Genomic DNA, 26,434 nt, shown 5'->3' with positions numbered 1-26,434 from the left:
GGAAGTTGGGCCGGCACATCAATTCATGCTTCCGCCCACACCCAAGGGAGGGGCAGACACAGGGCGAGTCTCTGAGGGGCGGGAAATGCAGGGGGCATTTCAGAATTCAGTCTCCTTCACAGAATCGCAAAGTTCACATTTCACAACAATAAAGAAACTATTTACAGTAAAAAATGAGACATTTTACGAAGTTGAGCATTAGAAAACTTCGATGTCTGAGAAAAAAACTCTCTAACGCACAGGGAAACAAGCGGTTTATCAAATACTCTGAAAATAAAATGGGCTGGGTGAGGGAAACGTGAAAATATTATTTCAATTTTATTTTACGTCATTTTATCTTAGTTTAGTTTGGTTTATTTGTTTATTTCTGAGACAGAGTCTCTCTCTGTCCCCCAGGCTGGATTACAGCGGCCTGCTCTCAGCCCACTGCAGCCTCGGCATCCTAGGCTCAACGGATTCTCCTGCCTCGGCCTCCAGAGCGGCTGGGACTAAATGTGCGCGCTGCCACGCCGGGCAAATTTTTGTATCTTTTCAAGTACAGACGAGGTTTCACCATTTTGGCCAGGCTGGTCTTGAACTGCTGACTTCAGGTGATCTGCCCCACTTTGGCTTCCCAAAGAGAAGGGACTATAGGCGTGAGCCACCGCGCCCAGACTATGATAGTTTCACGCTGAAGTCCGAAGCTGCTCTGCCTTAGGATTTTTCCTGAGTTTTACTTTCCTGTCAGGATGAGTTGCTAGTTCATCTTTCCTGTGGGATCTTCTAGAAAGGCATTACTGATGAGATTACGGCTTTCTCACAAGAAATACTACTTTGGTGAAACTCTATTGAAATTATCAGTACCTTCAGTTTCCAATACTTATCAAGTACAATAGTTGAACGTGGCATGGTAGCTGAAAGGGTAAGAGGCAGAATTTGGCAGACTCCATTTTTTTCAGTTTCGATGGTTTCAGGTTTTTTGGATTCAGCCAAACTAAAGAATGTCCTCACGAGCTGTCAATTCAAAGGTCACTACAGAGAATTTTTGAGACGGAATCACAGTGTAATTTTTGGCGAATGATCTGTGAGTTCTGCTGGGAAGGTTCACGCTGATTCCATAATAAATCTCGGGTTTTTCCTCTATAGCGAGAAATTACTCTTTTCCATCACGAAGGTAAAGCAGAGTATGTACAAGTAGAGTGTGGAATAACTTTGTCACGCGTGACGAACCGACTTGGTCCAATACTTTAACGACTTCTCCAATGTCTCCGTACTCAGGTTTGATTTTCTGAGCGGATCATCGGCAGAATGAATAAAATCAAGAATCCTCTAAGGCAATGTTTGGAACTAAATTTCAGTGTCTCCGGAAGCACTGGAAAAATCACCACGTGTAGCGACAGTGAAGTATCAATGGGCTCTCTCTGTGTCCTTTAAACCGCCCATATGATCGTTACAAATGGCGGCTTGAGGAAAGGCGGTTTTGGAATTGGTTTCTCTCTAGTCTTACATGATGTATCTGTACTATATTGCATTATAATGCAGGAAAGGGTCACTTGCTGACATAAAGCACAGCAGGCAGGAATAGAAGAGTCAACTTAGCGGGAAAAAAAGTGCTTTGTGATTTCATTTTGATGTCTGCAGTTTGGAAAACAGTTGATCAGTTTAGCTGTTTTCGTGATGGCTCACAAAAATACATATGAGCATTGAAAAGGTACAGAAGAACAACAATCGGGGAAACATTTCTGCAAGCTCCAATCACTGGAACCCAGACAGAAGCATACAAGCTAAGAGACAGCTACACCAGGCTTCAGCGGGAAACCATACAGATCTCCTGGGAAGGGCTTCCCTCTCTGAATGCGGCTGCCTGTCCACGGGATGCTCTGGGCCCAGGCACCTTGATTCCTCCAACTGGAAAGACATAGAAAAACGCCTCCACATCCCATTAAAATGCCCAGAGATTTAGCCAAGGCTCCTATGAAACGATCTGCTGTCTTCATCCAGGTAAGGGCAACTGCACATTTTAAGACACTGAGATCGTGGGTAAATCCAGGTGGGACTGAGACGCAGGAGCTCCAGCACACACACTCCTGTCATTGGAAGATGAACGCGGTACTTCTTCCTGCACAAACAGACCCCGCCCTCTGGCCTTGGGCCTAGAACATGATTCTTTTGCAGTTGCTGTTGGGGAAGAGGCCCTTGGGCTTTAACCTGCGAACGGCCTCCCTTAAATGCTTGGGCTGCAGCGGGGGCGTCTCTCCCCACATCTCACACACGTCCAGGGCCTCTTCCACCACCTCTCCGACAAAGACCTTGGCTATTCCAGCCATGGCAATGGCCGCGTTCTCAGACACCGAACTGCCAGTGATAGCCCGCATCAGACCCGCAATGCGTGCTCTCGGGAAAGCTGACCGGCGACACACTTCGTAGCGGGACAGCTGCTCCTCAGACATGGCAGACAGCAGGGTTGTCATCCTCTGAGCCTCCTCTGCATCCACGGTGGGCTTCCTCTCCTTCTTGCCTTTCGTATGTGTTTTCCGTCTTTTGGCTGCAGGAGGAGCTGAGGCTGAGGCCTCATTGTCACCTTCTCGGAGGTCCATGACATCCTCACTCCTGAGCTCACCTTCCTGATCCCTGGGTTCTTCCGAGTTCCCATCTAGCTCCTCAGGGATTCCATCCTTCTTGCTGCCCTTCAGACCTCGGGGCATGGCGAGCATCTCAGCAGACACACCTGTTTGCCTGCCGGTCTCCATGGGTGAGATTCAAGCCTGCTCCGTGACAGCAGCTGTACAGGCAGAAGTTCCGGCTGGGGTGGTTTGATTCTGGATCTGCGATGAGAACCTTTCAAAGATTTTAGCTGCTGTGCTTCTGCTGAGCCAGTTCCGCCGTAACCGGACACGGCTCCCGGCCTCCCCTTCCCACGCACAAACACACACACACTGAATTTTCTCACTTCCACAATGTGAAGAAACTTGTGGAAGGAGAGTATGTTAGTTTTAGGTCAATGCAGAACGAATTCTCACCAATTTGGGATATTTAAAACAAACACCAGCTCACAGGTCAGAAGTTCTGCTAGGCCAAGTGACCGCCTCCTGCTCAGAGGCACACGAGGGACCTCCAGGATGGGTCTGGCTGTGTGGTCGTCGCCTCCACCCGAGAAGGGTCTGGCTTCGATCCGATTCGAGTTGGTGGCAGAATTCAACAATGCCTTGGGGTTGTGAGCCCCAGGCCCACTTGTTGGTTCTGCCGGCTGCCGTGAGGATGCTCTCAGCTCCTACCCGTGTTGCCCAGGTCTCGGCTGTGAGGCTCCCTGGGTGTGCACAGCCAGTGCTGGGGAATCTCCCACAGGGGAGCGTAATCACAGGGGGGTTCAGTCGTCCCTTACAAAGGGCTCAGATGACTGAATTAGACCCAGCCCTTAGCAGCCATTGGTTCAGGATAGCCCTAATCTAATCAGGAAGTTGGGCCGGCACATCAATTCATGCTTCCGCCCACACCCAAGGGAGGGGCAGACACAGGGCGAGTCTCTGAGGGGCGGGAAATGCAGGGGGCATTTCAGAATTCAGTCTCCTTCACAGAATCGCAAAGTTCACATTTCACAACAATAAAGAAACTATTTACAGTAAAAAAATGAGACATTTTACGAAGTTGAGCATTAGAAAACTTCGATGTCTGAGAAAAAAACTCTCTAACGCACAGGGAAACAAGCGGTTTATCAAATACTCTGAAAATAAAATGGGCTGGGGGAGGGAAACGTGAAAATATTATTTCAATTTTATTTTACGTCATTTTATCTTAGTTTAGTTTGGTTTATTTGTTTATTTCTGAGACAGAGTCTCGCTCTGTCCCCCAGGCTGGATTACAGCGGCCTGATCACAGCCCACTGCAGCCTCGGCATCCTAGGCTCAACGGATTCTCCTGCCTCGGCCTCCAGAGCGGCTGGGACTAAATGTGCGCGCTGCCACGCCGGGCAAATTTTTGTATCTTTTCAAGTACAGACGAGGTTTCACCATTTTGGCCAGGCTGGTCTTGAACTGCTGACTTCAGGTGATCTGCCCCACTTTGGCTTCCCAAAGAGAAGGGACTATAGGCGTGAGCCACCGCGCCCAGACTATGATAGTTTCACGCTGAAGTCCGAAGCTGCTCTGCCTTAGGATTTTTCCTGAGTTTTACTTTCCTGTCAGGATGAGTTGCTAGTTCATCTTTCCTGTGGGATCTTCTAGAAAGGCATTACTGATGAGATTACGGCTTTCTCACAAGAAATACTACTTTGGTGAAACTCTATTGAAATTATCAGTACCTTCAGTTTCCAATACTTATCAAGTACAATAGTTGAACGTGGCATGGTAGCTGAAAGGGTAAGAGGCAGAATTTGGCAGACTCCATTTTTTTCAGTTTCGATGGTTTCAGGTTTTTTGGATTCAGCCAAACTAAAGAATGTCCTCACGAGCTGTCAATTCAAAGGTCACTACAGAGAATTTTTGAGACGGAATCACAGTGTAATTTTTGGCGAATGATCTGTGAGTTCTGCTGGGAAGGTTCACGCTGATTCCATAATAAATCTCGGGTTTTTCCTCTATAGCGAGAAATTACTCTTTTCCATCACGAAGGTAAAGCAGAGTATGTACAAGTAGAGTGTGGAATAACTTTGTCACGCGTGACGAACCGACTTGGTCCAATACTTTAACGACTTCTCCAATGTCTCCGTACTCAGGTTTGATTTTCTGAGCGGATCATCGGCAGAATGAATAAAATCAAGAATCCTCTAAGGCAATGTTTGGAACTAAATTTCAGTGTCTCCGGAAGCACTGGAAAAATCACCACGTGTAGCGACAGTGAAGTATCAATGGGCTCTCTCTGTGTCCTTTAAACCGCCCATATGATCGTTACAAATGGCGGCTTGAGGAAAGGCGGTTTTGGAATTGGTTTCTCTCTAGTCTTACATGATGTATCTGTACTATATTGCATTATAATGCAGGAAAGGGTCACTTGCTGACATAAAGCACAGCAGGCAGGAATAGAAGAGTCAACTTAGGGGGAAAAAAAGTGCTTTGTGATTTCATTTTGATGTCTGCAGTTTGGAAAACAGTTGATCAGTTTAGCTGTTTTCGTGATGGCTCACAAAAATACATATGAGCATTGAAAAGGTACAGAAGAACAACAATCGGGGAAACATTTCTGCAAGCTCCAATCACTGGAACCCAGACAGAAGCATACAAGCTAAGAGACAGCTACACCAGGCTTCAGCGGGAAACCATACAGATCTCCTGGGAAGGGCTTCCCTCTCTGAATGCGGCTGCCTGTCCACGGGATGCTCTGGGCCCAGGCACCTTGATTCCTCCAACTGGAAAGACATAGAAAAACGCCTCCACATCCCATTAAAATGCCCAGAGATTTAGCCAAGGCTCCTATGAAACGATCTGCTGTCTTCATCCAGGTAAGGGCAACTGCACATTTTAAGACACTGAGATCGTGGGTAAATCCAGGTGGGACTGAGACGCAGGAGCTCCAGCACACACACTCCTGTCATTGGAAGATGAACGCGGTACTTCTTCCTGCACAAACAGACCCCGCCCTCTGGCCTCCGGCCTAGAACATGATTCTTTTGCAGTTGCTGTTGGGGAAGAGGCCCTTGGGCTTTAACCTGCGAACGGCCTCCCTTAAATGCTTGGGCTGCAGCGGGGGCGTCTCTCCCCACATCTCACACACGTCCAGGGCCTCTTCCACCACCTCTCCGACAAAGACCTTGGCTATTCCAGCCATGGCAATGGCCGCGTTCTCAGACACCGAACTGCCAGTGATAGCCCGCATCAGACCCGCAATGCGTGCTCTCGGGAAAGCTGACCGGCGACACACTTCGTAGCGGGACAGCTGCTCCTCAGACATGGCAGACAGCAGGGTTGTCATCCTCTGAGCCTCCTCTGCATCCACGGTGGGCTTCCTCTCCTTCTTGCCTTTCGTATGTGTTTTCCGTCTTTTGGCTGCAGGAGGAGCTGAGGCTGAGGCCTCATTGTCACCTTCTGGGAGGTCCATGACATCCTCACTCCTGAGCTCACCTTCCTGATCCCTGGGTTCTTCCGAGTTCCCATCTAGCTCCTCAGGGATTCCAGCCTTCTTGCTGCCCTTCAGACCTCGGGGCATGGCGAGCATCTCAGCAGACACACCTGTTTGCCTGCCGGTCTCCATGGGTGAGATTCAAGCCTGCTCCGTGACAGCAGCTGTACAGGCAGAAGTTCCGGCTGGGGTGGTTTGATTCTGGATCTGCGATGAGAACCTTTCAAAGATTTTAGCTGCTGTGCTTCTGCTGAGCCAGTTCCGCCGTAACCGGACACGGCTCCCGGCCTCCCCTTCCCACGCACAAACACACACACACTGAATTTTCTCACTTCCACAATGTGAAGAAACTTGTGGAAGGAGAGTATGTTAGTTTTAGGTCAATGCAGAACGAATTCTCACCAATTTGGGATATTTAAAACAAACACCAGCTCACAGGTCAGAAGTTCTGCTAGGCCAAGTGACCGCCTCCTGCTCAGAGGCACACGAGGGACCTCCAGGATGGGTCTGGCTGTGTGGTCGTCGCCTCCACCCGAGAAGGGTCTGGCTTCGATCCGATTCGAGTTGGTGGCAGAATTCAACAATGCCTTGGGGTTGTGAGCCCCAGGCCCACTTGTTGGTTCTGCCGGCTGCCGTGAGGATGCTCTCAGCTCCTACCCGTGTTGCCCAGGTCTCGGCTGTGAGGCTCCCTGGGTGTGCACAGCCAGTGCTGGGGAATCTCCCACAGGGGAGCGTAATCACAGGGGGGTTCAGTCGTCCCTTACAAAGGGCTCAGATGACTGAATTAGACCCAGCCCTTAGCAGCCATTGGTTCAGGATAGCCCTAATCTAATCAGGAAGTTGGGCCGGCACATCAATTCATGCTTCCGCCCACACCCAAGGGAGGGGCAGACACAGGGCGAGTCTCTGAGGGGCGGGAAATGCAGGGGGCATTTCAGAATTCAGTCTCCTTCACAGAATCGCAAAGTTCACATTTCACAACAATAAAGAAACTATTTACAGTAAAAAAATGAGACATTTTACGAAGTTGAGCATTAGAAAACTTCGATGTCTGAGAAAAAAACTCTCTAACGCACAGGGAAACAAGCGGTTTATCAAATACTCTGAAAATAAAATGGGCTGGGGGAGGGAAACGTGAAAATATTATTTCAATTTTATTTTACGTCATTTTATCTTAGTTTAGTTTGGTTTATTTGTTTATTTCTGAGACAGAGTCTCGCTCTGTCCCCCAGGCTGGATTACAGCGGCCTGATCACAGCCCACTGCAGCCTCGGCATCCTAGGCTCAACGGATTCTCCTGCCTCGGCCTCCAGAGCGGCTGGGACTAAATGTGCGCGCTGCCACGCCGGGCAAATTTTTGTATCTTTTCAAGTACAGACGAGGTTTCACCATTTTGGCCAGGCTGGTCTTGAACTGCTGACTTCAGGTGATCTGCCCCACTTTGGCTTCCCAAAGAGAAGGGACTATAGGCGTGAGCCACCGCGCCCAGACTATGATAGTTTCACGCTGAAGTCCGAAGCTGCTCTGCCTTAGGATTTTTCCTGAGTTTTACTTTCCTGTCAGGATGAGTTGCTAGTTCATCTTTCCTGTGGGATCTTCTAGAAAGGCATTACTGATGAGATTATGGCTTTCTCACAAGAAATACTACTTTGGTGAAACTCTATTGAAATTATCAGTACCTTCAGTTTCCAATACTTATCAAGTACAATAGTTGAACGTGGCATGGTAGCTGAAAGGGTAAGAGGCAGAATTTGGCAGACTCCATTTTTTTCAGTTTCGATGGTTTCAGGTTTTTTGGATTCAGCCAAATTAAAGAATGTCCTCACGAGCTGTCAATTCAAAGGTCACTACAGAGAATTTTTGAGACGGAATCACAGTGTAATTTTTGGCGAATGATCTGTGAGTTCTGCTGGGAAGGTTCACGCTGATTCCATAATAAATCTCGGGTTTTTCCTCTATAGCGAGAAATTACTCTTTTCCATCACGAAGGTAAAGCAGAGTATGTACAAGTAGAGTGTGGAATAACTTTGTCACGCGTGACGAACCGACTTGGTCCAATACTTTAACGACTTCTCCAATGTCTCCGTACTCAGGTTTGATTTTCTGAGCGGATCATCGGCAGAATGAATAAAATCAAGAATCCTCTAAGGCAATGTTTGCAACTAAATTTCAGTGTCTCCGGAAGCACTGGAAAAATCACCACGTGTAGCGACAGTGAAGTATCAATGGGCTCTCTCTGTGTCCTTTAAACCGCCCATATGATCGTTACAAATGGCGGCTTGAGGAAAGGCGGTTTTGGAATTGGTTTCTCTCTAGTCTTACATGATGTATCTGTACTATATTGCATTATAATGCAGGAAAGGGTCACTTGCTGACATAAAGCACAGCAGGCAGGAATATTAGAGTCAACTTAGGGGGAAAAAAAGTGCTTTGTGATTTCATTTTGATGTCTGCAGTTTGGAAAACAGTTGATCAGTTTAGCTGTTTTCATGATGGCTCACAAAAATACATATGAGCATTGAAAAGGTACAGAAGAACAACAATCGGGGAAACATTTCTGCAAGCTCCAATCACTGGAACCCAGACAGAAGCATACAAGCTAAGAGACAGCTACACCAGGCTTCAGCGGGAAACCATACAGATCTCCTGGGAAGGGCTTCCCTCTCTGAATGCGGCTGCCTGTCCACGGGATGCTCTGGGCCCAGGCACCTTGATTCCTCCAACTGGAAAGACATAGAAAAACGCCTCCACATCCCATTAAAATGCCCAGAGATTTAGCCAAGGCTCCTATGAAACGATCTGCTGTCTTCATCCAGGTAAGGGCAACTGCACATTTTAAGACACTGAGATCGTGGGTAAATCCAGGTGGGACTGAGACGCAGGAGCTCCAGCACACACACTCCTGTCATTGGAAGATGAACGCGGTACTTCTTCCTGCACAAACAGACCCCGCCCTCTGGCCTTGGGCCTAGAACATGATTCTTTTGCAGTTGCTGTTGGGGAAGAGGCCCTTGGGCTTTAACCTGCGAACGGCCTCCCTTAAATGCTTGGGCTGCAGCGGGGGCGTCTCTCCCCACATCTCACACACGTCCAGGGCCTCTTCCACCACCTCTCCGACAAAGACCTTGGCTATTCCAGCCATGGCAATGGCCGCGTTCTCAGACACCGAACTGCCAGTGATAGCCCGCATCAGACCCGCAATGCGTGCTCTCGGGAAAGCTGACCGGCGACACACTTCGTAGCGGGACAGCTGCTCCTCAGACATGGCAGACAGCAGGGTTGTCATCCTCTGAGCCTCCTCTGCATCCACGGTGGGCTTCCTCTCCTTCTTGCCTTTCGTATGTGTTTTCCGTCTTTTGGCTGCAGGAGGAGCTGAGGCTGAGGCCTCATTGTCACCTTCTGGGAGGTCCATGACATCCTCACTCCTGAGCTCACCTTCCTGATCCCTGGGTTCTTCCGAGTTCCCATCTAGGTCCTCAGGGATTCCAGCCTTCTTGCTGCCCTTCAGACCTCGGGGCATGGCGAGCATCTCAGCAGACACACCTGTTTGCCTGCCGGTCTCCATGGGTGAGATTCAAGCCTGCTCCGTGACAGCAGCTGTACAGGCAGAAGTTCCGGCTGGGGTGGTTTGATTCTGGATCTGCGATGAGAACCTTTCAAAGATTTTAGCTGCTGTGCTTCTGCTGAGCCAGTTCCGCCGTAACCGGACACGGCTCCCGGCCTCCCCTTCCCACGCACAAACACACACACACTGAATTTTCTCACTTCCACAATGTGAAGAAACTTGTGGAAGGAGAGTATGTTAGTTTTAGGTCAATGCAGAACGAATTCTCACCAATTTGGGATATTTAAAACAAACACCAGCTCACAGGTCAGAAGTTCTGCTAGGCCAAGTGACCGCCTCCTGCTCAGAGGCACACGAGGGACCTCCAGGATGGGTCTGGCTGTGTGGTCGTCGCCTCCACCCGAGAAGGGTCTGGCTTCGATCCGATTCGAGTTGGTGGCAGAATTCAACAATGCCTTGGGGTTGTGAGCCCCAGGCCCACTTGTTGGTTCTGCCGGCTGCCGTGAGGATGCTCTCAGCTCCTACCCGTGTTGCCCAGGTCTCGGCTGTGAGGCTCCCTGGGTGTGCACAGCCAGTGCTGGGGAATCTCCCACAGGGGAGCGTAATCACAGGGGGGTTCAGTCGTCCCTTACAAAGGGCTCAGATGACTGAATTAGACCCAGCCCTTAGCAGCCATTGGTTCAGGATAGCCCTAATCTAATCAGAAAAAAATTTAAATATCTGAGAAAAAAATCCCTAACTCATAGGGAAAAAAGTGATTTATCAGGCACTCTAAAAATAAACTGGGCTGGGTGAGGGGAATATTAAAATATGATTTCAATTTTATTTTATTTTATATATTCATTTATTTAGTTTTGAGGCAGAGTCTTGCTCTGTCCCCCAGGCTGGATTACAGTGGCCTGATCTCATCTCACTGCAGCCTCTGCCTCCTGGCCTAAACAATTCTCCTGCCTCATCCTTCATATTTGCTAGGACTAAATTTGTGCACCACCAAGCCGGGCTAGTTTTTGTATTTTTTCAAGTAGAGGTGAGGTTTCACCATTCCGTCCAGGCTGATCTTGAACTGCTTACTTCACGAGATCTGCCCCACCTTGATTTCTCAAAGTGAAGGGATTACAGGCATGAGCCACTGTGCCCAGACTTCAATTTTATATATTACATGTGTATGTATACATAGGTCACAGAGAAGCACCAAAGAGACATAAAATTATGTCATGCACAAAGATATACATCACATTTAGGGAACATTATGTTGATAAATGGCATAAAAACTACTTCAGAAGATAAAGCAGACACTCAAATATCTGACTTTTAAAGAGCCTTTGTTTATTCAAAAATAGTTGGTAGAAGATATGAAATTACTGGCCAGGCACAGTGGCTCATGCCTGTAATCTCAGCATTTTGGGAGGCGGAGTTGGGTGGATCTCCTGAGGTCAGGAGTTCATGACCAGCCTGGACAACATTGTGAAACCCATCTTTACCAGGAAAACATATTTACATCGGAACCTTTGTGAGTCACATAGGGCCTTTCGTTTCCAATATTTACTGGTACTGAAGTCATGATCGGTAGGTTATAAGCGGAAACAAATGGCAACTCAAAGAGGGAGAACCATCCAAAACTTGAAAATTAACCCCTGAAATAAAACAAACACAGATACATAAACTTCTCATAAAAATTAATTACCATATACAGTTATCTCTCACTATACTCTAAAAAGACACTGAATTTATCTAAGCTTTATATACTCCTCATTTTTCTGTTAAACTCTAGTAGGTCTCTATCTAGAGAGATAAACACCCTAGAGAGAGATCTAAATTAATGACTTCTTAAATGAAAAGATTAGAAGGCCACATGCCCCCAAACTATGCAAGATAATTGAGGCACAAAGAACAAAATTTAATGTTGATTTATGTTTATTTTTATCTAAGGAAAAGAATTAAATTAACTAATGTTTATATACAAAATGACTATAGCCCATAAATTAAGCTTATAAATAACCAGATATATATGTGGGCTATTCAAAAATGTTTTACTGGCCGGGCATGGTGGCTCATGCCTGTAATCCCAGCACTTTGGGAGGTTGAGGCAGGCAGATCACTTGAGCCCAGGAGTTCGAGATCAGCCTGGACAACAGAGCAGAACCTCTTCTCTATAAAAAATACATAAATTAGCCAGGCACGGTGTGCATGCCAGTGGTGCCAGCTACTTGGGAGGCTGAGGTGGGAGGATCCCTTGAGCCCAGGAGGCATAGGTTGCCGTGAGCAGAGATCTTGCTACTGCACTCCAGCCTAGGTGATAGAGCAAGAAGCTATCTCATTTTTTTTTAAAAAAAGCTCTTTCTGATAAGATGCAAGTGGAAAAAAACAAGAAGAGCCTCCTAGATTAACTCTTCCAAAACATAAACCTCACAGATGATAGTAACTTCAGCCATCCACTCTCTTCTGATTGCATTAGATAGACTTCCACAGAAACCTATGGGCCAGATCCAGGTCACATTTTATAATGCTCCAGAGAAAATTTACAGACACTTTGTACCCTACAACACACTTAGCTGCTTTCTAAGCATCAATATTAGGAACATATTTGAATTGCTTTTAAAAGGATAAAAGCATTTAAAGTTTTTCCCATGAAAATACTTATCATTCTTTATGCCATTACTATAATTCTTGCTCTGAAATCCCATCTAATTTTCTTCAGCATTTCTTCCATTTCTGTCTATGCCCAATTAAAATTTTTTTAATGATGTCAGAACCACCATTATTATTTTGCAGAATGTATACAAAGGCATTCATAACAAGCAGAGCCTTTCCAGATGCACCCATAAAGGTGCAGGCAGAGGAAAGTGGTAAAACTGTTACACCCCAAAACCATTATGTGGCTCTAATTGTTAACTTAAAAATAAGAAACATACTAATTAGATGGCTGTTTTCTTGATCCCTGACATCCCCTTTGTAGACAACAGACTCAAAAAGCTATTTTTCAACAAATATTTATTGAACACTTTTGTACATGCTATGTATCCTGGAAGAAATGCTGTATTTGTGAAGTTGAACTCTCCTACTCTAGAAATTTAAAAATCTGATATTTTTAAGTATTACTCTGAATTTTTGTTTACATTAGCCATGCTTGGAATTTCTTAATGGTTTTGGTCTGTCAGAAAACCAAGCAATGTGTTAGAGGCTCTAAGTCTATCCAGTATAGTTCCAGGATGGTTTCTTGTATTGTTACTTCTTTAATTGTTACACAAATACTGAATGTGGATACATAATTGACAGTGCCTTAGATATTCAGATACCATGAGTTTTTCATTTTATTATCATCAAATTTCTTATTGAGTAGAAAACGCTTTTGGACAACAAAAGAAATAATCCTCTTAGTAAACGAACAACCTATGGCATGGGACAAACCATCTGCCAACTATGCATCTGACAAAGGACTAACAGATCCAGAATCTACAAGCAGTTCTAACAAATAAACAAGAAAAAACAAATATAATCCCCCTATAAAGTGGGCAAGTGATGTGCATAGAAATTTCTCGGAAGAAGATACAACAATTCCAAAAAAAGAAAAAAAAAGAAAAAAAAAAAAACAGAGGAAAAGATGCCCTGCATCACTAATCATCAGAGAAATGCAAAGTAAAACCGCAGTGCGGTATCACCTTACCCACCAGAATGACCCTTATTCAATAGTCAAAAACGATAGATGCTGGGGTGGATGTGGTGAGAGGGAATGCTTAGGCACTGCTGTGGGAATGCAAATTAGTGTAATCTCTGTGGGAAACAGCATGAAGATATCTCAAAGTACATCCCCCATTTGATCCAGTAATCCAAGTAGTGGGTAGACACACAAAAGAAAAAAACTCACTCTACCTAACAGACCAGCACACATATGTTTATCCTAGCACAATTCACAATTGCAGAGATATAAAATAAACCTAAGTGCCCACCAGCTGATGAGTGAGTAAAGTTAAATGGGGTTCATATATGCCATGGACTACTACTCAGCCATAAGCAATGAAATCATGTCTTTTACAGCAACGTGGATGAAACTACAGGCCATTATTCTCAGTGGAGTCATTCAGGAATCTACAGCCAAATGGTGCACATTCTCACTTAGAAGTGGGAGCTAAGCTGTGGGTAGGAAAGGCATACAGAGTGGTAACACAGACATTAGAGACTCAGAAGTGGCAGGGTGATGGGAGGATGAAAAACTGCCTACTGGGTGCAGTGTAGGTGTAGTAGTCACATGATGAGCGCACTAAAATTCTTGACTTCAACACCATACAATTCATGTATGGAACAAAAACCACTTATGAGTGGTTTTTACAAGCTAATGAAACATAATTTTTTTAAAAAAACTACACAACTAGAAAATAATAATACTAAGCTCTAATTTAAAAAATGCTAACAGGAATGTATTTTGGAATATTGATATCATGAAATTTTTCATTCTGTGCATGAAATCTGCATTGAATTGAACAATAATTTATATTACAGGTATCACAAAAGTTCATTAAGAGTAAATTGAAATAGACTTCCCCACCGTTCAATTCATCTATGGTGCCCAAAACAATTTGGTACTGCTAAAGCTATTCAAATAATGAAATGTTTTCAATATTCACTTAGCTAGGCTGTGACCTCGGTTCAGCAATTCACAGAGGTCGGGGCTGACTTCTCAGGACCTCATGGTGTTTTCATCCTGGGCAACAACAGGATAGCTCTGTTCAGGCATCAAATCCACATTCAAAGTGGAAAAGAAGCCAAAGGGGGCATCAGTGACAGTCACATGTCACTGTTTTCTCACAACAGCTTTGCCTTCCCCAGGAGGCTACCAGCAGATTTGCAGGAGCATCACCTTTGAAGAGAAAAATGCCCCAGGAGAATCCCTCATAGAGGAGTGGCCATTTCAGGTTTCCATATTCCCCTTCCCAGTTCACTTCATCCTCATGGGATCTGATGAAGACCTCATGATCTCAAGCCTTGGTGTTTTTCCACACACATGTAGGTTGTCTAACGTGCAACTTGTTTTTGTTTTTCTTTTGAGATGGAGTCTCACTTTGTCACCCAGGCTGGAGTGCAGTGGCGTGATCTGGGCTCACTGCAACTTCCGCCCCCCAGGTTCAAGCAATTCTCCTGCCTCAACATCCGAGTAGCTGTGATTACAGGTGCATGCCACCACACCTGGTCAATTTTTGTATTTTTAGTAGAGATGGGGTTTCACCGAGTTAAGCCAGGATGGTCTCAATCTGTTGACCTCATGATCCATCCACCTCGGCCTCCCAAAGTGCTGGGATTGCAGGCATGAGCCACCATGCCTGGCCTAACATGCAACTTTAAGTAACTATTTCCTTGATGTAAATAAAATGTAAACTTTCAGAATCCATTCGGCACCCAAAACGTTAAGTGACAGATCTCATTTACCATCCCTCCCACAATGCACAATCCAGAGGTCTGTACCTCTCTTGGGTGAGGAAGAATGCAGGGACTTAATGGGCTTTCACAGCCCTGATTAGGTTAAGCATCTGCTGCAGCACAGAACCCAGTGGAAGGTAGCTGGGTGGGTCTAATCCAATCATCCAAGCCTCCTATAAATGACTGAATTTGGCTGAGATCACAGAGATCTCCAGCTAGAGCAAGACTGCCTGTGAGAAAGATTCCCCACTGCTGTGTGTAGACCTAAGAATCCCAAGGCTACTCAAGGAGACTGAATACAGGGACCTCAGACCCACTGATCAGTGAGCTGGTAAGTATGGGGCTGGGTTGGAAGGGGCTAAGTGTATGGGAGCACCTTCTGCATAGATCCCAACACACAGACTCTCTGAATCCTGCCCACAGCCCCAACACCATTGCTGTCTGGTACCAGCACTGCTTCCAGTTCACCAGGCTCAGCCCAGTGACAAAGGAGAGGCCACAGCCCTACACCATGGCTCGCATTAAGCAGACTGACCTCAAAGCCACCGCCTGGCAGGCCCCCAGGAAGCCGTTGGCCACCAAAGCTGCTGGCAAGAGGGTCCTGGCTACACGAGGGATCAAGAAGCCTCACCGCCACAGGCTTGGCACCCTGGCACTGCACAAAATCAGGAAGTACCATAAGTCCACGCAGCTGCTTCTGCACAAGCTGACCTTCCAATGCCTAATGCGTGAGATCACCCAGGCCATCAACCCAGACCTGCGCTTCCAATGTGCGGCCACTGGCGACTTCAGGAGAACAGCGAGGCCTACCTGGTCCCCCTATTTAAAGACAACAACCCATGTGTTATCCATCCCTGGCATGTCACAATTATGCCCAGAGACATGCAGCTGTCCCGCCACCTCTGCGGAGAGGGTGCTGAGGAGCCCACGCTCCTGGGAAACGCTGCGCTCTAGACGGCTTTGTTTCCGTTTGATTGTGTTTTTCAATTTCTCTGTGTTAATCATAGTTCTGATATTAGCAGTTCTCTTCACTTTTGCTTTTATGTCCTTCACGGGGTCCAAAAGCAGCCCTGCACATGATTAGGAGTAACAACACAGGCAGATATAACGGGTATGCCTGTTTCTGTTTTCTTTTGTTTGTAAACTTTCCATCTACATTGAGAGTCTAATGCATTCATGTCAACCGGAAATTTCTCACTGAACGCCTTTCAACAGTTCAAATCAAGAACAATTGTGAAAAAATTTGTTCATTAATGTTATTGAAAACCAAATAAATTTCTTATTGGTGGCAAATAGATAATGTCTCCTCCGTCAGACAGCAGATGCGATCCACACTTTGACTTTTCCTATATGCAGCTCCGTGTTCTCAATGTTCCCTGTCTCCTGGGCTGTTCCTGTGTGTGTATTTGCTATGAACATACATTACACCCTACTTTCTAAAATGTGAATAGAGTCTCTATACACAAGTCATTTCACATTATGGGAGGCAAAAACCAGTGTGGGTCTGTTTGTGGGTGGGAAAGGGAGAGAGGCACCCGTTAGAAGTCCGATGCAGTCCGTCAGCAGCAGCTGAGCATCCTAGAATGTGGTCATAGCCGTGGCTATGGCTGGAATGATACAGGTCTTGGTTAGCGAAGTGGTAGGAGAGGCCCTGCTTATGTTTGAGATGTGGGGAGACATGCCCCACTGCAGCCCAAGCATTGGAGGGAGACCTTTCTCAGGGGACAGCCCAGTGGCCACTTCCCAAACACCTACTACAAAGCAAAGTCATCTTCCTCTGGGCTGCAGCCTAGAAAGAAAGGCCTGATCTTAGAGGAGAAAGTACTGGTTCCAGTCTTTCTATGACAGAGCCCTCTGTACGCTGGAGCTTCAGTATCTCAGCCCCTCCTGGACTTATCCATGACTTAACATCTTTCTTACATCTTACATTAGTCTCACCCAGATGAAGGCAGCAGCCTGATTAATAATGTCATCCAATCATATTTGTATCTCAGATGGGGCACAATGGCTTATTTCTATGATCAGAGAGCATTTTGGGAGACCGGGGTTGGTGGATCGCTTGAACTCAGGAGTTCCAGACCAGCCTGGGCAACATGACAAAACTTCCCCTCTACAATTAAAATGGAAAAAAAAAAAAAAAAAGCTAGATGTGGTGGTTGGTGCCTGCTGTTTCAGCTACTTCAGAGGCTGAGGTAGGAGGATCTCTTGCGCTCCAGAGGTGGAGATTACAGTGAGCTGTGATGGAACCACTGCCCTCCTACCTGGCTGACAGAGTGAGACCCTGGCTCAAGAAAATAACAATCATTATCACCATGTTTGGGTCTCTGAGGTCCATGTATGAGCAGGCATTGTTCTAGGGCTTCCTAGTTGGAAGAACAAAGGTACATGGGCCTTGGGCATCCTTTGGATGGGGAGCTGTCTTCAGAGAAAAGAAAGAAACCCTTTTAAGAGACTATGGTGGATTCATACCGAATCCTGAAGTAGATATAACTTATGATTTTTGCTCATATGTGATTTTAAGGAGACACAACGAAGTCTTCCCTTACAATACTCTAACCTGAAGGTGCTGGGCTTTCTAAGAGTACTGGAGTAGCTGCCCTTGGAAACATGTAGTACTTTTCCATAACTTTTCCTGGGGAATCAAGCACCTCTTTTCCAGCTTGTAAAAATAAAAATGAGAAAAAAGTATTCTTCTCTAAAATGACTCTTTTTACTTTCCTACCAAGACTGTTTCATGTTGGGAGTGATGTTTGATGATGTCAGAATGGTAACACACTCTGGGAGCCACATGGAAAACTAAGAGAAGGACAGACCCCAGATACCCCGTCTCATCTGGGCACTCCTTTCCACGCCTTCACCTCCAAGGAATTGCCCCAATGTAAACTAGGTTTATGGCTGAAATAACATGTTTATTTCTGTTTAGTGCTTCTCTAAAACAGAAATACATATGATGACAATACATACTCATGCTAGATAATGTTCAATTGTTACTTGATTTTCCAAATTATTCCATAAGAACACAAAAATTAGAAATAAAATTCCTTCTCAGTGTAGGATTTGACCATTAAATATTTTGTGTAATTGAACATTATTTGTAATTATACTGACATGTAATTGATCCAATACCCTGAATATAAGATAAACGGTAACAAATGTATAACCTACTAGAAGAAAACAGGGGATGTCCTCATTGACAATGGTTAACCCAGTGATTTTTGGAATATGTCCCAAAAGCAGAGACAGCAAGAGGGAAAATACATAAATGGATTGCATCCAAATGAAAAAACAAAAAATCTGCAGAGCTGACAAAACAATCAACACCATGAAGACACAGAATCATAAAGAAAGAAAATATTTGCAAACCCCACATCCAATAAGGAATTAACTATTTACTGTCCAAAATATACTAGGATCTCCAAGGACTCGAAACCAAGAAATAATACAATTTAAAAACTGGGCAAAGGAACTCAATAATAGACACTTCTGAAGAGAAGCCATGAAAGTGGCCACCGGGTATATATCCATATATACCTGCTGTTACTAGTATATATATATATACTCAACATCACTAATCTCCAGAGAAATGCCAATAAAAACTGAAAGAAGATAACACCTTATGTTCATTAGAATGGCTATGATCAAAACATCAAAGGACAACACTTGTTGATGAGGATGTGGAGGAAAGGGAGCCCTTGCATTCTTCCTGGGAATGTAAATTAGGGCAGCCATTATAGAAAACAGTATGGACCTTCCTCCACAAACTAAATAAATACAGCTACCATATGATCCAGCAAGCCCACACTGGGAGGTGTACATCAAAAGGAAATCAGTCGATTGAAGAGATATCTGCACTCCCACATTGATTGCAGCACTACTTACAAGACCTAAGATAGGGAATCCACCTAAATGTCCAAAAGCAGATAACAGGAGGAGGAAAATCTGACATATATACACAAGGGAATACTATACCGCCTTAAAGAAGAAGGAAATCTTGTCATTTGTGACACATGGGTACACCTGGAGAACATCATGCTAAGTGAAATAAGTCAGGCATAGGTAGGAACACAAATACCACATAATCTCAATGCTATGTAGAACATCACAAAGGTAGTCTGATGGATGTAAAAGAGAAGAAAGGTGGTTGTTTGGGGCTGTGGTGGCAGGGGGTGGGGAATTTGAGAAGACATTGGTCAAAATACACAACATTTCAGTTACATAGGGGGAATAAGTTCAAGGATTATTGTATAACATGATGACTATAGTTAACAACAGATCGTATTTTTGAAAAATGCTATTAACATGGATGTGCAGTGTTCTCACCACAGTAATATATATGTGAGGTAATGAATGTCAATTACCTAGATTTAGACATTAGACAATGTGTACATACTTTAAAACAGCATTTTGCACATAAGAAATATATACAACGAGATGTGTCCACACTTTAAATATGAATACACAAGTCAATAGTTGAGTGGTTCCAAGGGACCGAGAGTGAAGCAGAAGTGCAGAGACTGGACAGAGTACAATTGCATGAAAGTGAAACTAGTCCATAGAATACAATAATGGTGGATACATGTAATTATGCCTTTGCTTGAATCCATGGAATATACAACACCCAAGTGAATCCTAAGGAGAGCGATGGAGTTGGAGTCACAGTGATGTGTCCATGTAGGTTGAAAGGTTGTAGACAACGTACTACTCTGGGGCAGAAAGTTCATAGTGAAGGGGGCTATGCATATGTGTGGTGAGAGGATATTGGGGACCTATGTTCCTTCTACCCAATTTTGGGATGAACCTAAAGGTTTTTTACAAAATGATCTCTATTTTTAAAAGAGAAATGTGAACTTATTTTGTGAGTACTGATTATCCTGGAAATTCCTGTTCTGTGTGTGGTATACGCATTGCAGGCATGGGCATTAAATTTATACTATAAGTTGTCAGAGAAGCCTGTGCACCGTGTATTGAAATAAGGGCCTTTGGTTGGTGTGTTGTTTATTTGTTTGTTTGTTTGTTTTCTTTACTCTGCTTTGCTTTTACTCATGAAGCCAATAGTATGAAGGTAGCTGCTGAGTCCTCGGTTCTGCAACTCAGTGAACTCAGGGCTGGCTTCGCGGGGCTTCATGGCATTTCCAAAGCAGGCCATGGAAAGAAGGCTCACCCCCTCCATCAAGGTAAAAAAAAACACCCGGGGGAGCTTCAGTGACAGGCACATAAGACCATTAGTTCAAAAACAGCTTCCCCCGAAGGCTACGCGCAGATTTCCATGAATGTCACTTTGGGAGAGAAAAATGCTCCCAGAGCATCCCTGGTAGAGGAGTGACCATTTCGGTTTGCATCTTCTCCTGCTGGTAAGTCGGGGGTGGGTTGGAAGGGGCTCAGTGTGTGGGAGCATCTTGTACATGGATTTCAACTCACAGGCTCTCTGAATCCTGTCCACAGCCACACTGCCCTTGCGCTCTGACGCCAGCGCCGCCTGCAGTGGGCCAGCCTCAGCCCAAGGAGAGGGGAGAGGCCACTGCCCGCCCCCATGGGGCCCATCAAACAGACCGCTCGCAACGCCACCAACTGGCAAGCTCCCAGGAAGCCCCGGACCACAAAAGCCGTCGGCAAAAGGGCGCCCTCTACAGGAGGGATCAAGAAGTCTCACAGCTGCAGACCCGGCCCCATGGCGCTGAGTGAAATCAGAAAGTACCACAAGTCCACTCAGCTGCTCCAGCACAAGCTAACCTTCCAGCGCCTGGTGCGCGAGATCCCCCGGGCCATCAGCCAGGACCTGGGCTTCCAGAACGAGGCTGTTGGTGCTTTCAGGGAACCAATGAGGCCTACCTGGTGCGCCTCTTTGAAGACACCAACCTGTGTGTCATCCATGCCAGGAGCGTCCCAATTATGCCGAGACGTGCAGCTGGCCCACAGCCTCCGTGGAGAGGGTGCTGAAGAGCCCTCCCGGGAAATCTTGCATTGTAAATGGTTTCCTTTGCGTTCTGTTTTGTTTTTCCTCTTCTCTCTGTTAATGATAGATGTGATGTTAGAAGTTGGGTTCAGTATCGGTATCATTTCCCGCACGGGGTCTAAAAGTAGCTACGCATATGATTCAGAGCAAAAACCGAGGAAGAAATCACAGTTAGTGACTGTTTTTCTATTTTCTTTCAATTGTAAATTTTCGATCTACATTGAGGAGTTAATGCATTCATGTCAAGTGGAAATGTCTGAGTGAACATGTGTCACTAGTTCAAATCAAGAACAATTGTGAAAAACTGGTTCCTTAATTTTATTGAAAACTAAATCAACTTATTGGTGTCAAACCGATAATGTCTCCTGTGATTGATCAAACAGTAGAGGAGATCCACACTTTGGCTTTCTCCATATGCAGTTCCCTGTTTGCAATGTTCCCTGTCGCCTGGGCTGTTCCTCCTAGTTTGCTATGAACATACATTGATCTCTACTTTCTACGATATGAATAGACTCCGTATGAATAGACTCTGTATCCACAAGTCACTTCACATTAGGGTTGGCAGAATAACCAGTGTGGTTGTGTTTGTGGTGGGAAAGGGATAGAGGCACCCTGTAGAAGTCTGATGCATTCCGTCAGGTGCAGGTCAGTGTCCTAGAACCAGGTTACTGCCATGGACATGGCTGTAATGACACAGATCTTTGTCGGGGAGGTGGTAGGAGAAGCTCCGGACATGTGTGAGATGTGGGAAAATGCCCCTGTTACACCCCGGGCATTAGAAAAAGGCCTTACATACAGGACAGCCCAGGTGCCGCTTCCCCAACATCCAGTACAAAAATAAAATAAAATAATCATCTTCCTCTCAGAAGATATTGGTCTCACCCAGATGAAGGCAGCAGCCGGTTTCATAATCCCTTTCAATCATATTTATATCTCAGACCAGGCACAATGGCTCATCTCTATAAAACCAGCACTTTGGGTGGCCAAGGGCAGCAGATCAGTTGAGCTCAGGAGTTCCTGTCTAGGCTAGGAATCTTGGCAAAACCTCCCTTCAAAAAAAAAAAAATTAGTTGGGTGTGGTTGCTGGTGCCTGTGCTTTCACCTACTTGGAGGCTGAGGTAGAAGGACTGATTGAGCTCTGGAGGTGGAAGTTAAAGGGAGCCAAATTGACATCACTGCCCTTCCACCTGGCCAACAGAGTAAGACTCTGTCTCAAAAAACTAACAACCATTGTCATTATATTTGGTTCTCTGAGGTCCATGCATGAGTGGGTGTTTTTCTGGGTCTTCCTAGTTGGAGGAAGAAAGGTGCATGGGCCTTGGGCATCCTGTGGACGGGGGCTGTTTTCAGAGAGAAAAAAGACATCCTTTTAAGAGACTATGGTGGATTCACACTGAATCCTGAAGTTGCTATGACTTTGGATGTTTTTGCTCAAATGTGATTTTAAAGAGATAAAACAAACAGTAAGTCTTCCCTGACAATACTCTATCCAGAAGGTCCTGGGCTTTCTAAGAGCACTGGAATAGTTACCTTGTAAACATTTAATACTTTTCCATAATTTTCCTGGGAAATCAACCAACTGTTTTTCAGCTTGCAAAAATAAAAATGAAATTAAAAATTAGTTTTTCCTCTAAAATGGGTTTTTTCACATTCCGACCAAGATTGTTTTATGTCACGGAGTGATCTTTCATGATGTTAGGATGGTAACACACTGTAGGAGCTGCATGAAAAACTACACAGAGAAACACAAACCCCAGAGACCCTGTCTAATCTCTTCATTCATTTCCACACATTTGCCTCCAAAGAGCTGGTCCCAGTGTAACCTATATTAATGGCTGAAATAACATATTGATGTGTGTTTCATGCTTGTCTAAAACAGAAATGCATATAATAACTATATTATTATACTATGTGATGTTTTATTTTTAGTTTATTTTGCAGATTATTGTATTAAAATATAATGTCCTCTCACTGTAGGATTTGGGCATTAAATATTTTGTGTAATTGAAGCCTATTTGTAATTATACTGACATGTAATTGCCAAATACCATGTATATAAGATAAACAGTAATAAATATATATCAAAAATAAAATGGAGTTCCAGTTTTTGGGGTGACTCCTAAGGAAATTCAATGTCATCACTCTATCTTCACAATCATAAAAAAAACTGAAAAAGCAAAGAATCAATATCTCCTTGGAAATCTCTCTGAGTGATGATGTCAGTGGCAAATACAAAGAGAAAATAAAAAGATTTCATGGTTTTCTGTCTTTGAAGTATGCTATCAAGCTGTAGGAACCAAAATTTCATAACACTGGCATAAAAACAGACACCTAAGCCACTGGATCAGAGCAGAGAGTCTAGAAATCAGTCCATCCATATACGGCCAAATGATAGTTTAAAAGGGTGCCAACAACCCACCACCACAAAACCACAGTTTCTTCCATCAATGGTGATAGGAAAACCTGGTAGCCACATGAAGAAAAATGAAATTGGACCCCTATATCTTACTGTACACAAGAATAAATCCAAATAAATTAAAAACTAGAAAGTATAAACCAACTAGAAGAAAACAGGGGACATCCTCATTGACTCTGGTTAAGCCAAAAACTTTTGGAATATGACCCAAAAGCACAGACAACAAAAGGGTGAATAGACAAATGGATTGCATCCAACTTAAAAAAAATTCTGCAAAGCCGACAAGACAATAAACATCATGAAGAGACAAAATCAAAATGAGAGAAAATATTTGCAAACCCTACATCATATAAGGGATTAATTACTGTCCAAAATACTCTAGGAACTCAAATGACTCAATAGCAAGAAACAACACAATTTAAAACCGGGCAAAGGACCTAAATGACATACCTTTCTGAAAAGAAGACATACAGTGGCCAACTGGTATGTATATACATATATATGCTCAACATCACTAATCATCAGAGAAATGCAAATTAAAACTGAAAGAAGATATCACCTCACACTCATTAGGATGTCTATGATCAAAAAGTCAAAAGACAACACTTGTTAATGAGGATGCGGAGGAAAGGGAACCCTTGCACTATTCATGGGAACGTAAATTAGGGCAGCCATTATAGAAAGCAGGATGGACGTTCCTCCAAAAACGGAAAGAATAGAGCTACCATATGATCCAGCAATCCCACACTGCCAGGTATACACCAAAAGGAAATGAAATCAGTATTGAAGAGATATCTGCACTCTCATGTTAATTCACAATAGCTAAGATATGGAATTCACCTAAATGTCCAAAAATGGATGACAGGATGGGGTAAATCTGATATACATGCACAATGGAATACTATGCAGTCTTAAAGAAGGACATCTTGTCATTTGTGACACATGGGTGCACCTGGAGAACATCATGCTACGTGAAATAAGCCAGGTGTAGGAAGACAAATACCACGTCATCTCAATGATATGTGGAATCTCACAAAGTTAATCTAATAGATGTCAAAAAGAAGAATTCTGGTTGTCAGGGGCTGGGTGGCTGTGGGTGAAGGATTGAGAAGACATTTGTCGAAATACACAACATTTCAGTTATATAGGGAAAATAAGCTCAAGGACTATATTACAACATGGTGACTATAGTTTAACAATAGATCATATTCTTGAGAAATGCTATTAGCGTGGATGTGAAATATTCTCACCACAATAGTACATATGTCAGGTAATGGCTGTCAGTTACCAAATTTAGATATTAGACAATGTGTACATACTTTATAACAGCATTTTTTACATAAGAAATATATACAATGAGATGCGTCTGTTTTAAATACAAAGAAATAAATCAATAGTTGAGTGGTTGCAAGAGACCAAGGGTCAAGGGGGAGTGCAGAGATGGGACACAGTGCATTTGTACAGAAGTAAAACTACTCCACAGAATACAATAACGGTGGATACATGTAATTACACCTTTGCTCGAATCCATAGAACGTACAACACCCAAGTGAGTCCCTAAGGAGAGCTATGGTCTTGGAGTCAGAGTGCTGTGTCCGTGCAGGTTGAATGACTGTAACCAACATACTACTCTGGAGCAGAAAGTTGATAGTGAAGGGGGCTATGCATATGTGGGGAAAGAGGATGTGGGAAATCTCTGCTCCTTCTGCCTGATTTTGCTGTGAACCTAAAGGTTTTCTACAAAAGTAGCTCTCCTTTTAAAACAGGAATGTGAACTTATTTTGTGAGTATTGATTATCATGGGATTTCCTGTTCTGTGCATGGTCCGTGCATTGCATACAAGGGTATTAAATTTCTACTACAAGTATCAGAGAAGCCTGTTAATAGTGTACCAAAATAGGGGCCTTTTGTATGTGTATTGTTTGATTGTTTGTTTGTTTTTGTTTGCTTTATTTTTTCTCATGGAGCCAGAAGTATGAAGGTATCAGCTGTGACCTGGGTTCAGTGGTTCAGTGAACTCAGGGCCTTCACTGGGCCTCATGCCATTTCCAAAATGGGCAATGGAAACAAGGTTCAGCCCTGGCGTCAAGGTAAAAAAAGGAGCCAGGATGCCTCAGTGACAGGCATATATGACCATTTGATCAAAAGGTCTCAGCTTCCCCCAAAGGCTACCCCCAAATTTCCACGAATATCACTTTGGGGGAGAAAACATGTCCCCCGGAGCATCCCTAATAGAGGAGTGACCTTTTTGATTTTCCATCCATCCCTCCCGGTTTCAACTCATCCTCAGAGAACCTGAGAGACACCTCACGATGGCACCCTTGGTGTTTTGCGGCAGTCACGGAAGTCATCTAATGTGCAACTGTATTGAAATGTCTTTTTCATTGTAACTTCCATGATGATCATGAAATGTCAACTTTTGGGATCTCTTTGGCACCTAGATTCTAGCTAACTCTCACCTATCATCTCTCCCATGAGGCACAGTCCAGAGGTTCAGCCCTCCCAGGGCTGCATGCAGAACCTAGGACTTGATTGGGTTTTCACAACCCTGATGAAGTTGAGGGTCTGGCCAAGCACTGAGAGCAATGGAAGGTAGCTGCATAGGTCTAATGCAATCATTTGAGCCCCTTATAATAGGCTGGACTTGGCTGAGACTACACAGATGTCCAGCCAGGGCCAGGCTGCCTGGGGGGAGGGAGATTCCCCACAGCTGATGTGTAGACCAAGGAAGACCAGGACCCCCGGGAGACAGAGCAGCAGGACCTCTGACCCACACACTTGCGAGCTGGTAAGTCTGGGGCTGGCTTGGAAGGGGTTAAGTGTCTGAAGAGTCTTCTGCATGAATCTCAACTCGCAGACTCTCTGATTTTTGTCCACAGCCCCACCACCATTGCAGTCTGAAACCAGCGCTGCCTCCAGTTAACCTGGCTCAGCCCAAGGACAGGAGAGAGACCACAGCCCCAGGCCACTGCATGCACCAAGCCTACAGCCAGCAAAGCCACCGCCTGGCAGGCGCCACGAAGACCCTGGCCACTAAAGCCGCCAGCAAAAGGGCGCT

The 26,434-nt window shown here is 44.7% G+C and overlaps 3 protein-coding genes across 3 annotated transcripts; 1 reads left to right on the top strand and 2 right to left on the bottom strand.

Moving 5' to 3' along the window:
- Positions 1 to 2,186: 2,186 nt before the first annotated feature.
- LOC134810143 (TATA-box-binding protein-associated factor 11-like protein 13) lies at positions 2,187 to 5,922 on the bottom strand (the record flags this gene model as incomplete). The annotated part of the gene is made up of 2 exons (XM_063811795.1): positions 2,187 to 2,489; positions 5,620 to 5,922. Coding segments are annotated over 2 exons (606 nt in total), but the record flags the coding sequence as incomplete, so codon positions are not given.
- Positions 5,923 to 8,998: 3,076 nt separating this feature from the next.
- LOC134810059 (TATA-box-binding protein-associated factor 11-like protein 5) lies at positions 8,999 to 9,597 on the bottom strand. The gene has a single exon (XM_063811103.1). The coding sequence runs from the start codon at positions 9,593 to 9,595 to the stop codon at positions 8,999 to 9,001; it is 597 nt and encodes a 198-aa protein (XP_063667173.1). The 5' UTR covers positions 9,596 to 9,597.
- Positions 9,598 to 14,803: 5,206 nt separating this feature from the next.
- LOC129143928 (histone H3.Y-like) lies at positions 14,804 to 16,093 on the top strand. Its single transcript, XM_054684187.1, has one exon. It carries the CDS (start codon positions 15,345 to 15,347, stop codon positions 16,089 to 16,091), a length of 747 nt encoding a protein of 248 aa, XP_054540162.1. The 5' UTR covers positions 14,804 to 15,344; the 3' UTR covers positions 16,092 to 16,093.
- The last annotated feature ends 10,341 nt before the right edge of the window (positions 16,094 to 26,434 follow it).

The sequence above is a fragment of the Pan troglodytes genome, chromosome 4, assembly GCF_028858775.2.
Source record: "Pan troglodytes isolate AG18354 chromosome 4, NHGRI_mPanTro3-v2.0_pri, whole genome shotgun sequence".
In the NCBI taxonomy this organism is placed as follows: Eukaryota; Metazoa; Chordata; class Mammalia; order Primates; family Hominidae; genus Pan; species Pan troglodytes.
Note: the sequence above shows the minus strand (reverse complement) of the source record. Positions and strands in the feature narration are given on the sequence as shown.

What these genes read in the sequence shown, in the direction of transcription:
- LOC129143928 (XM_054684187.1), top strand. Translation starts at nt 15,345, where the DNA reads ATGGGGCTGGGTTGGAAGGGGCTAAGTGTATGGGAGCACCTTCTGCAT.
- LOC134810059 (XM_063811103.1), bottom strand. Translation starts at nt 9,595, where the DNA reads ATGGAGACCGGCAGGCAAACAGGTGTGTCTGCTGAGATGCTCGCCATG.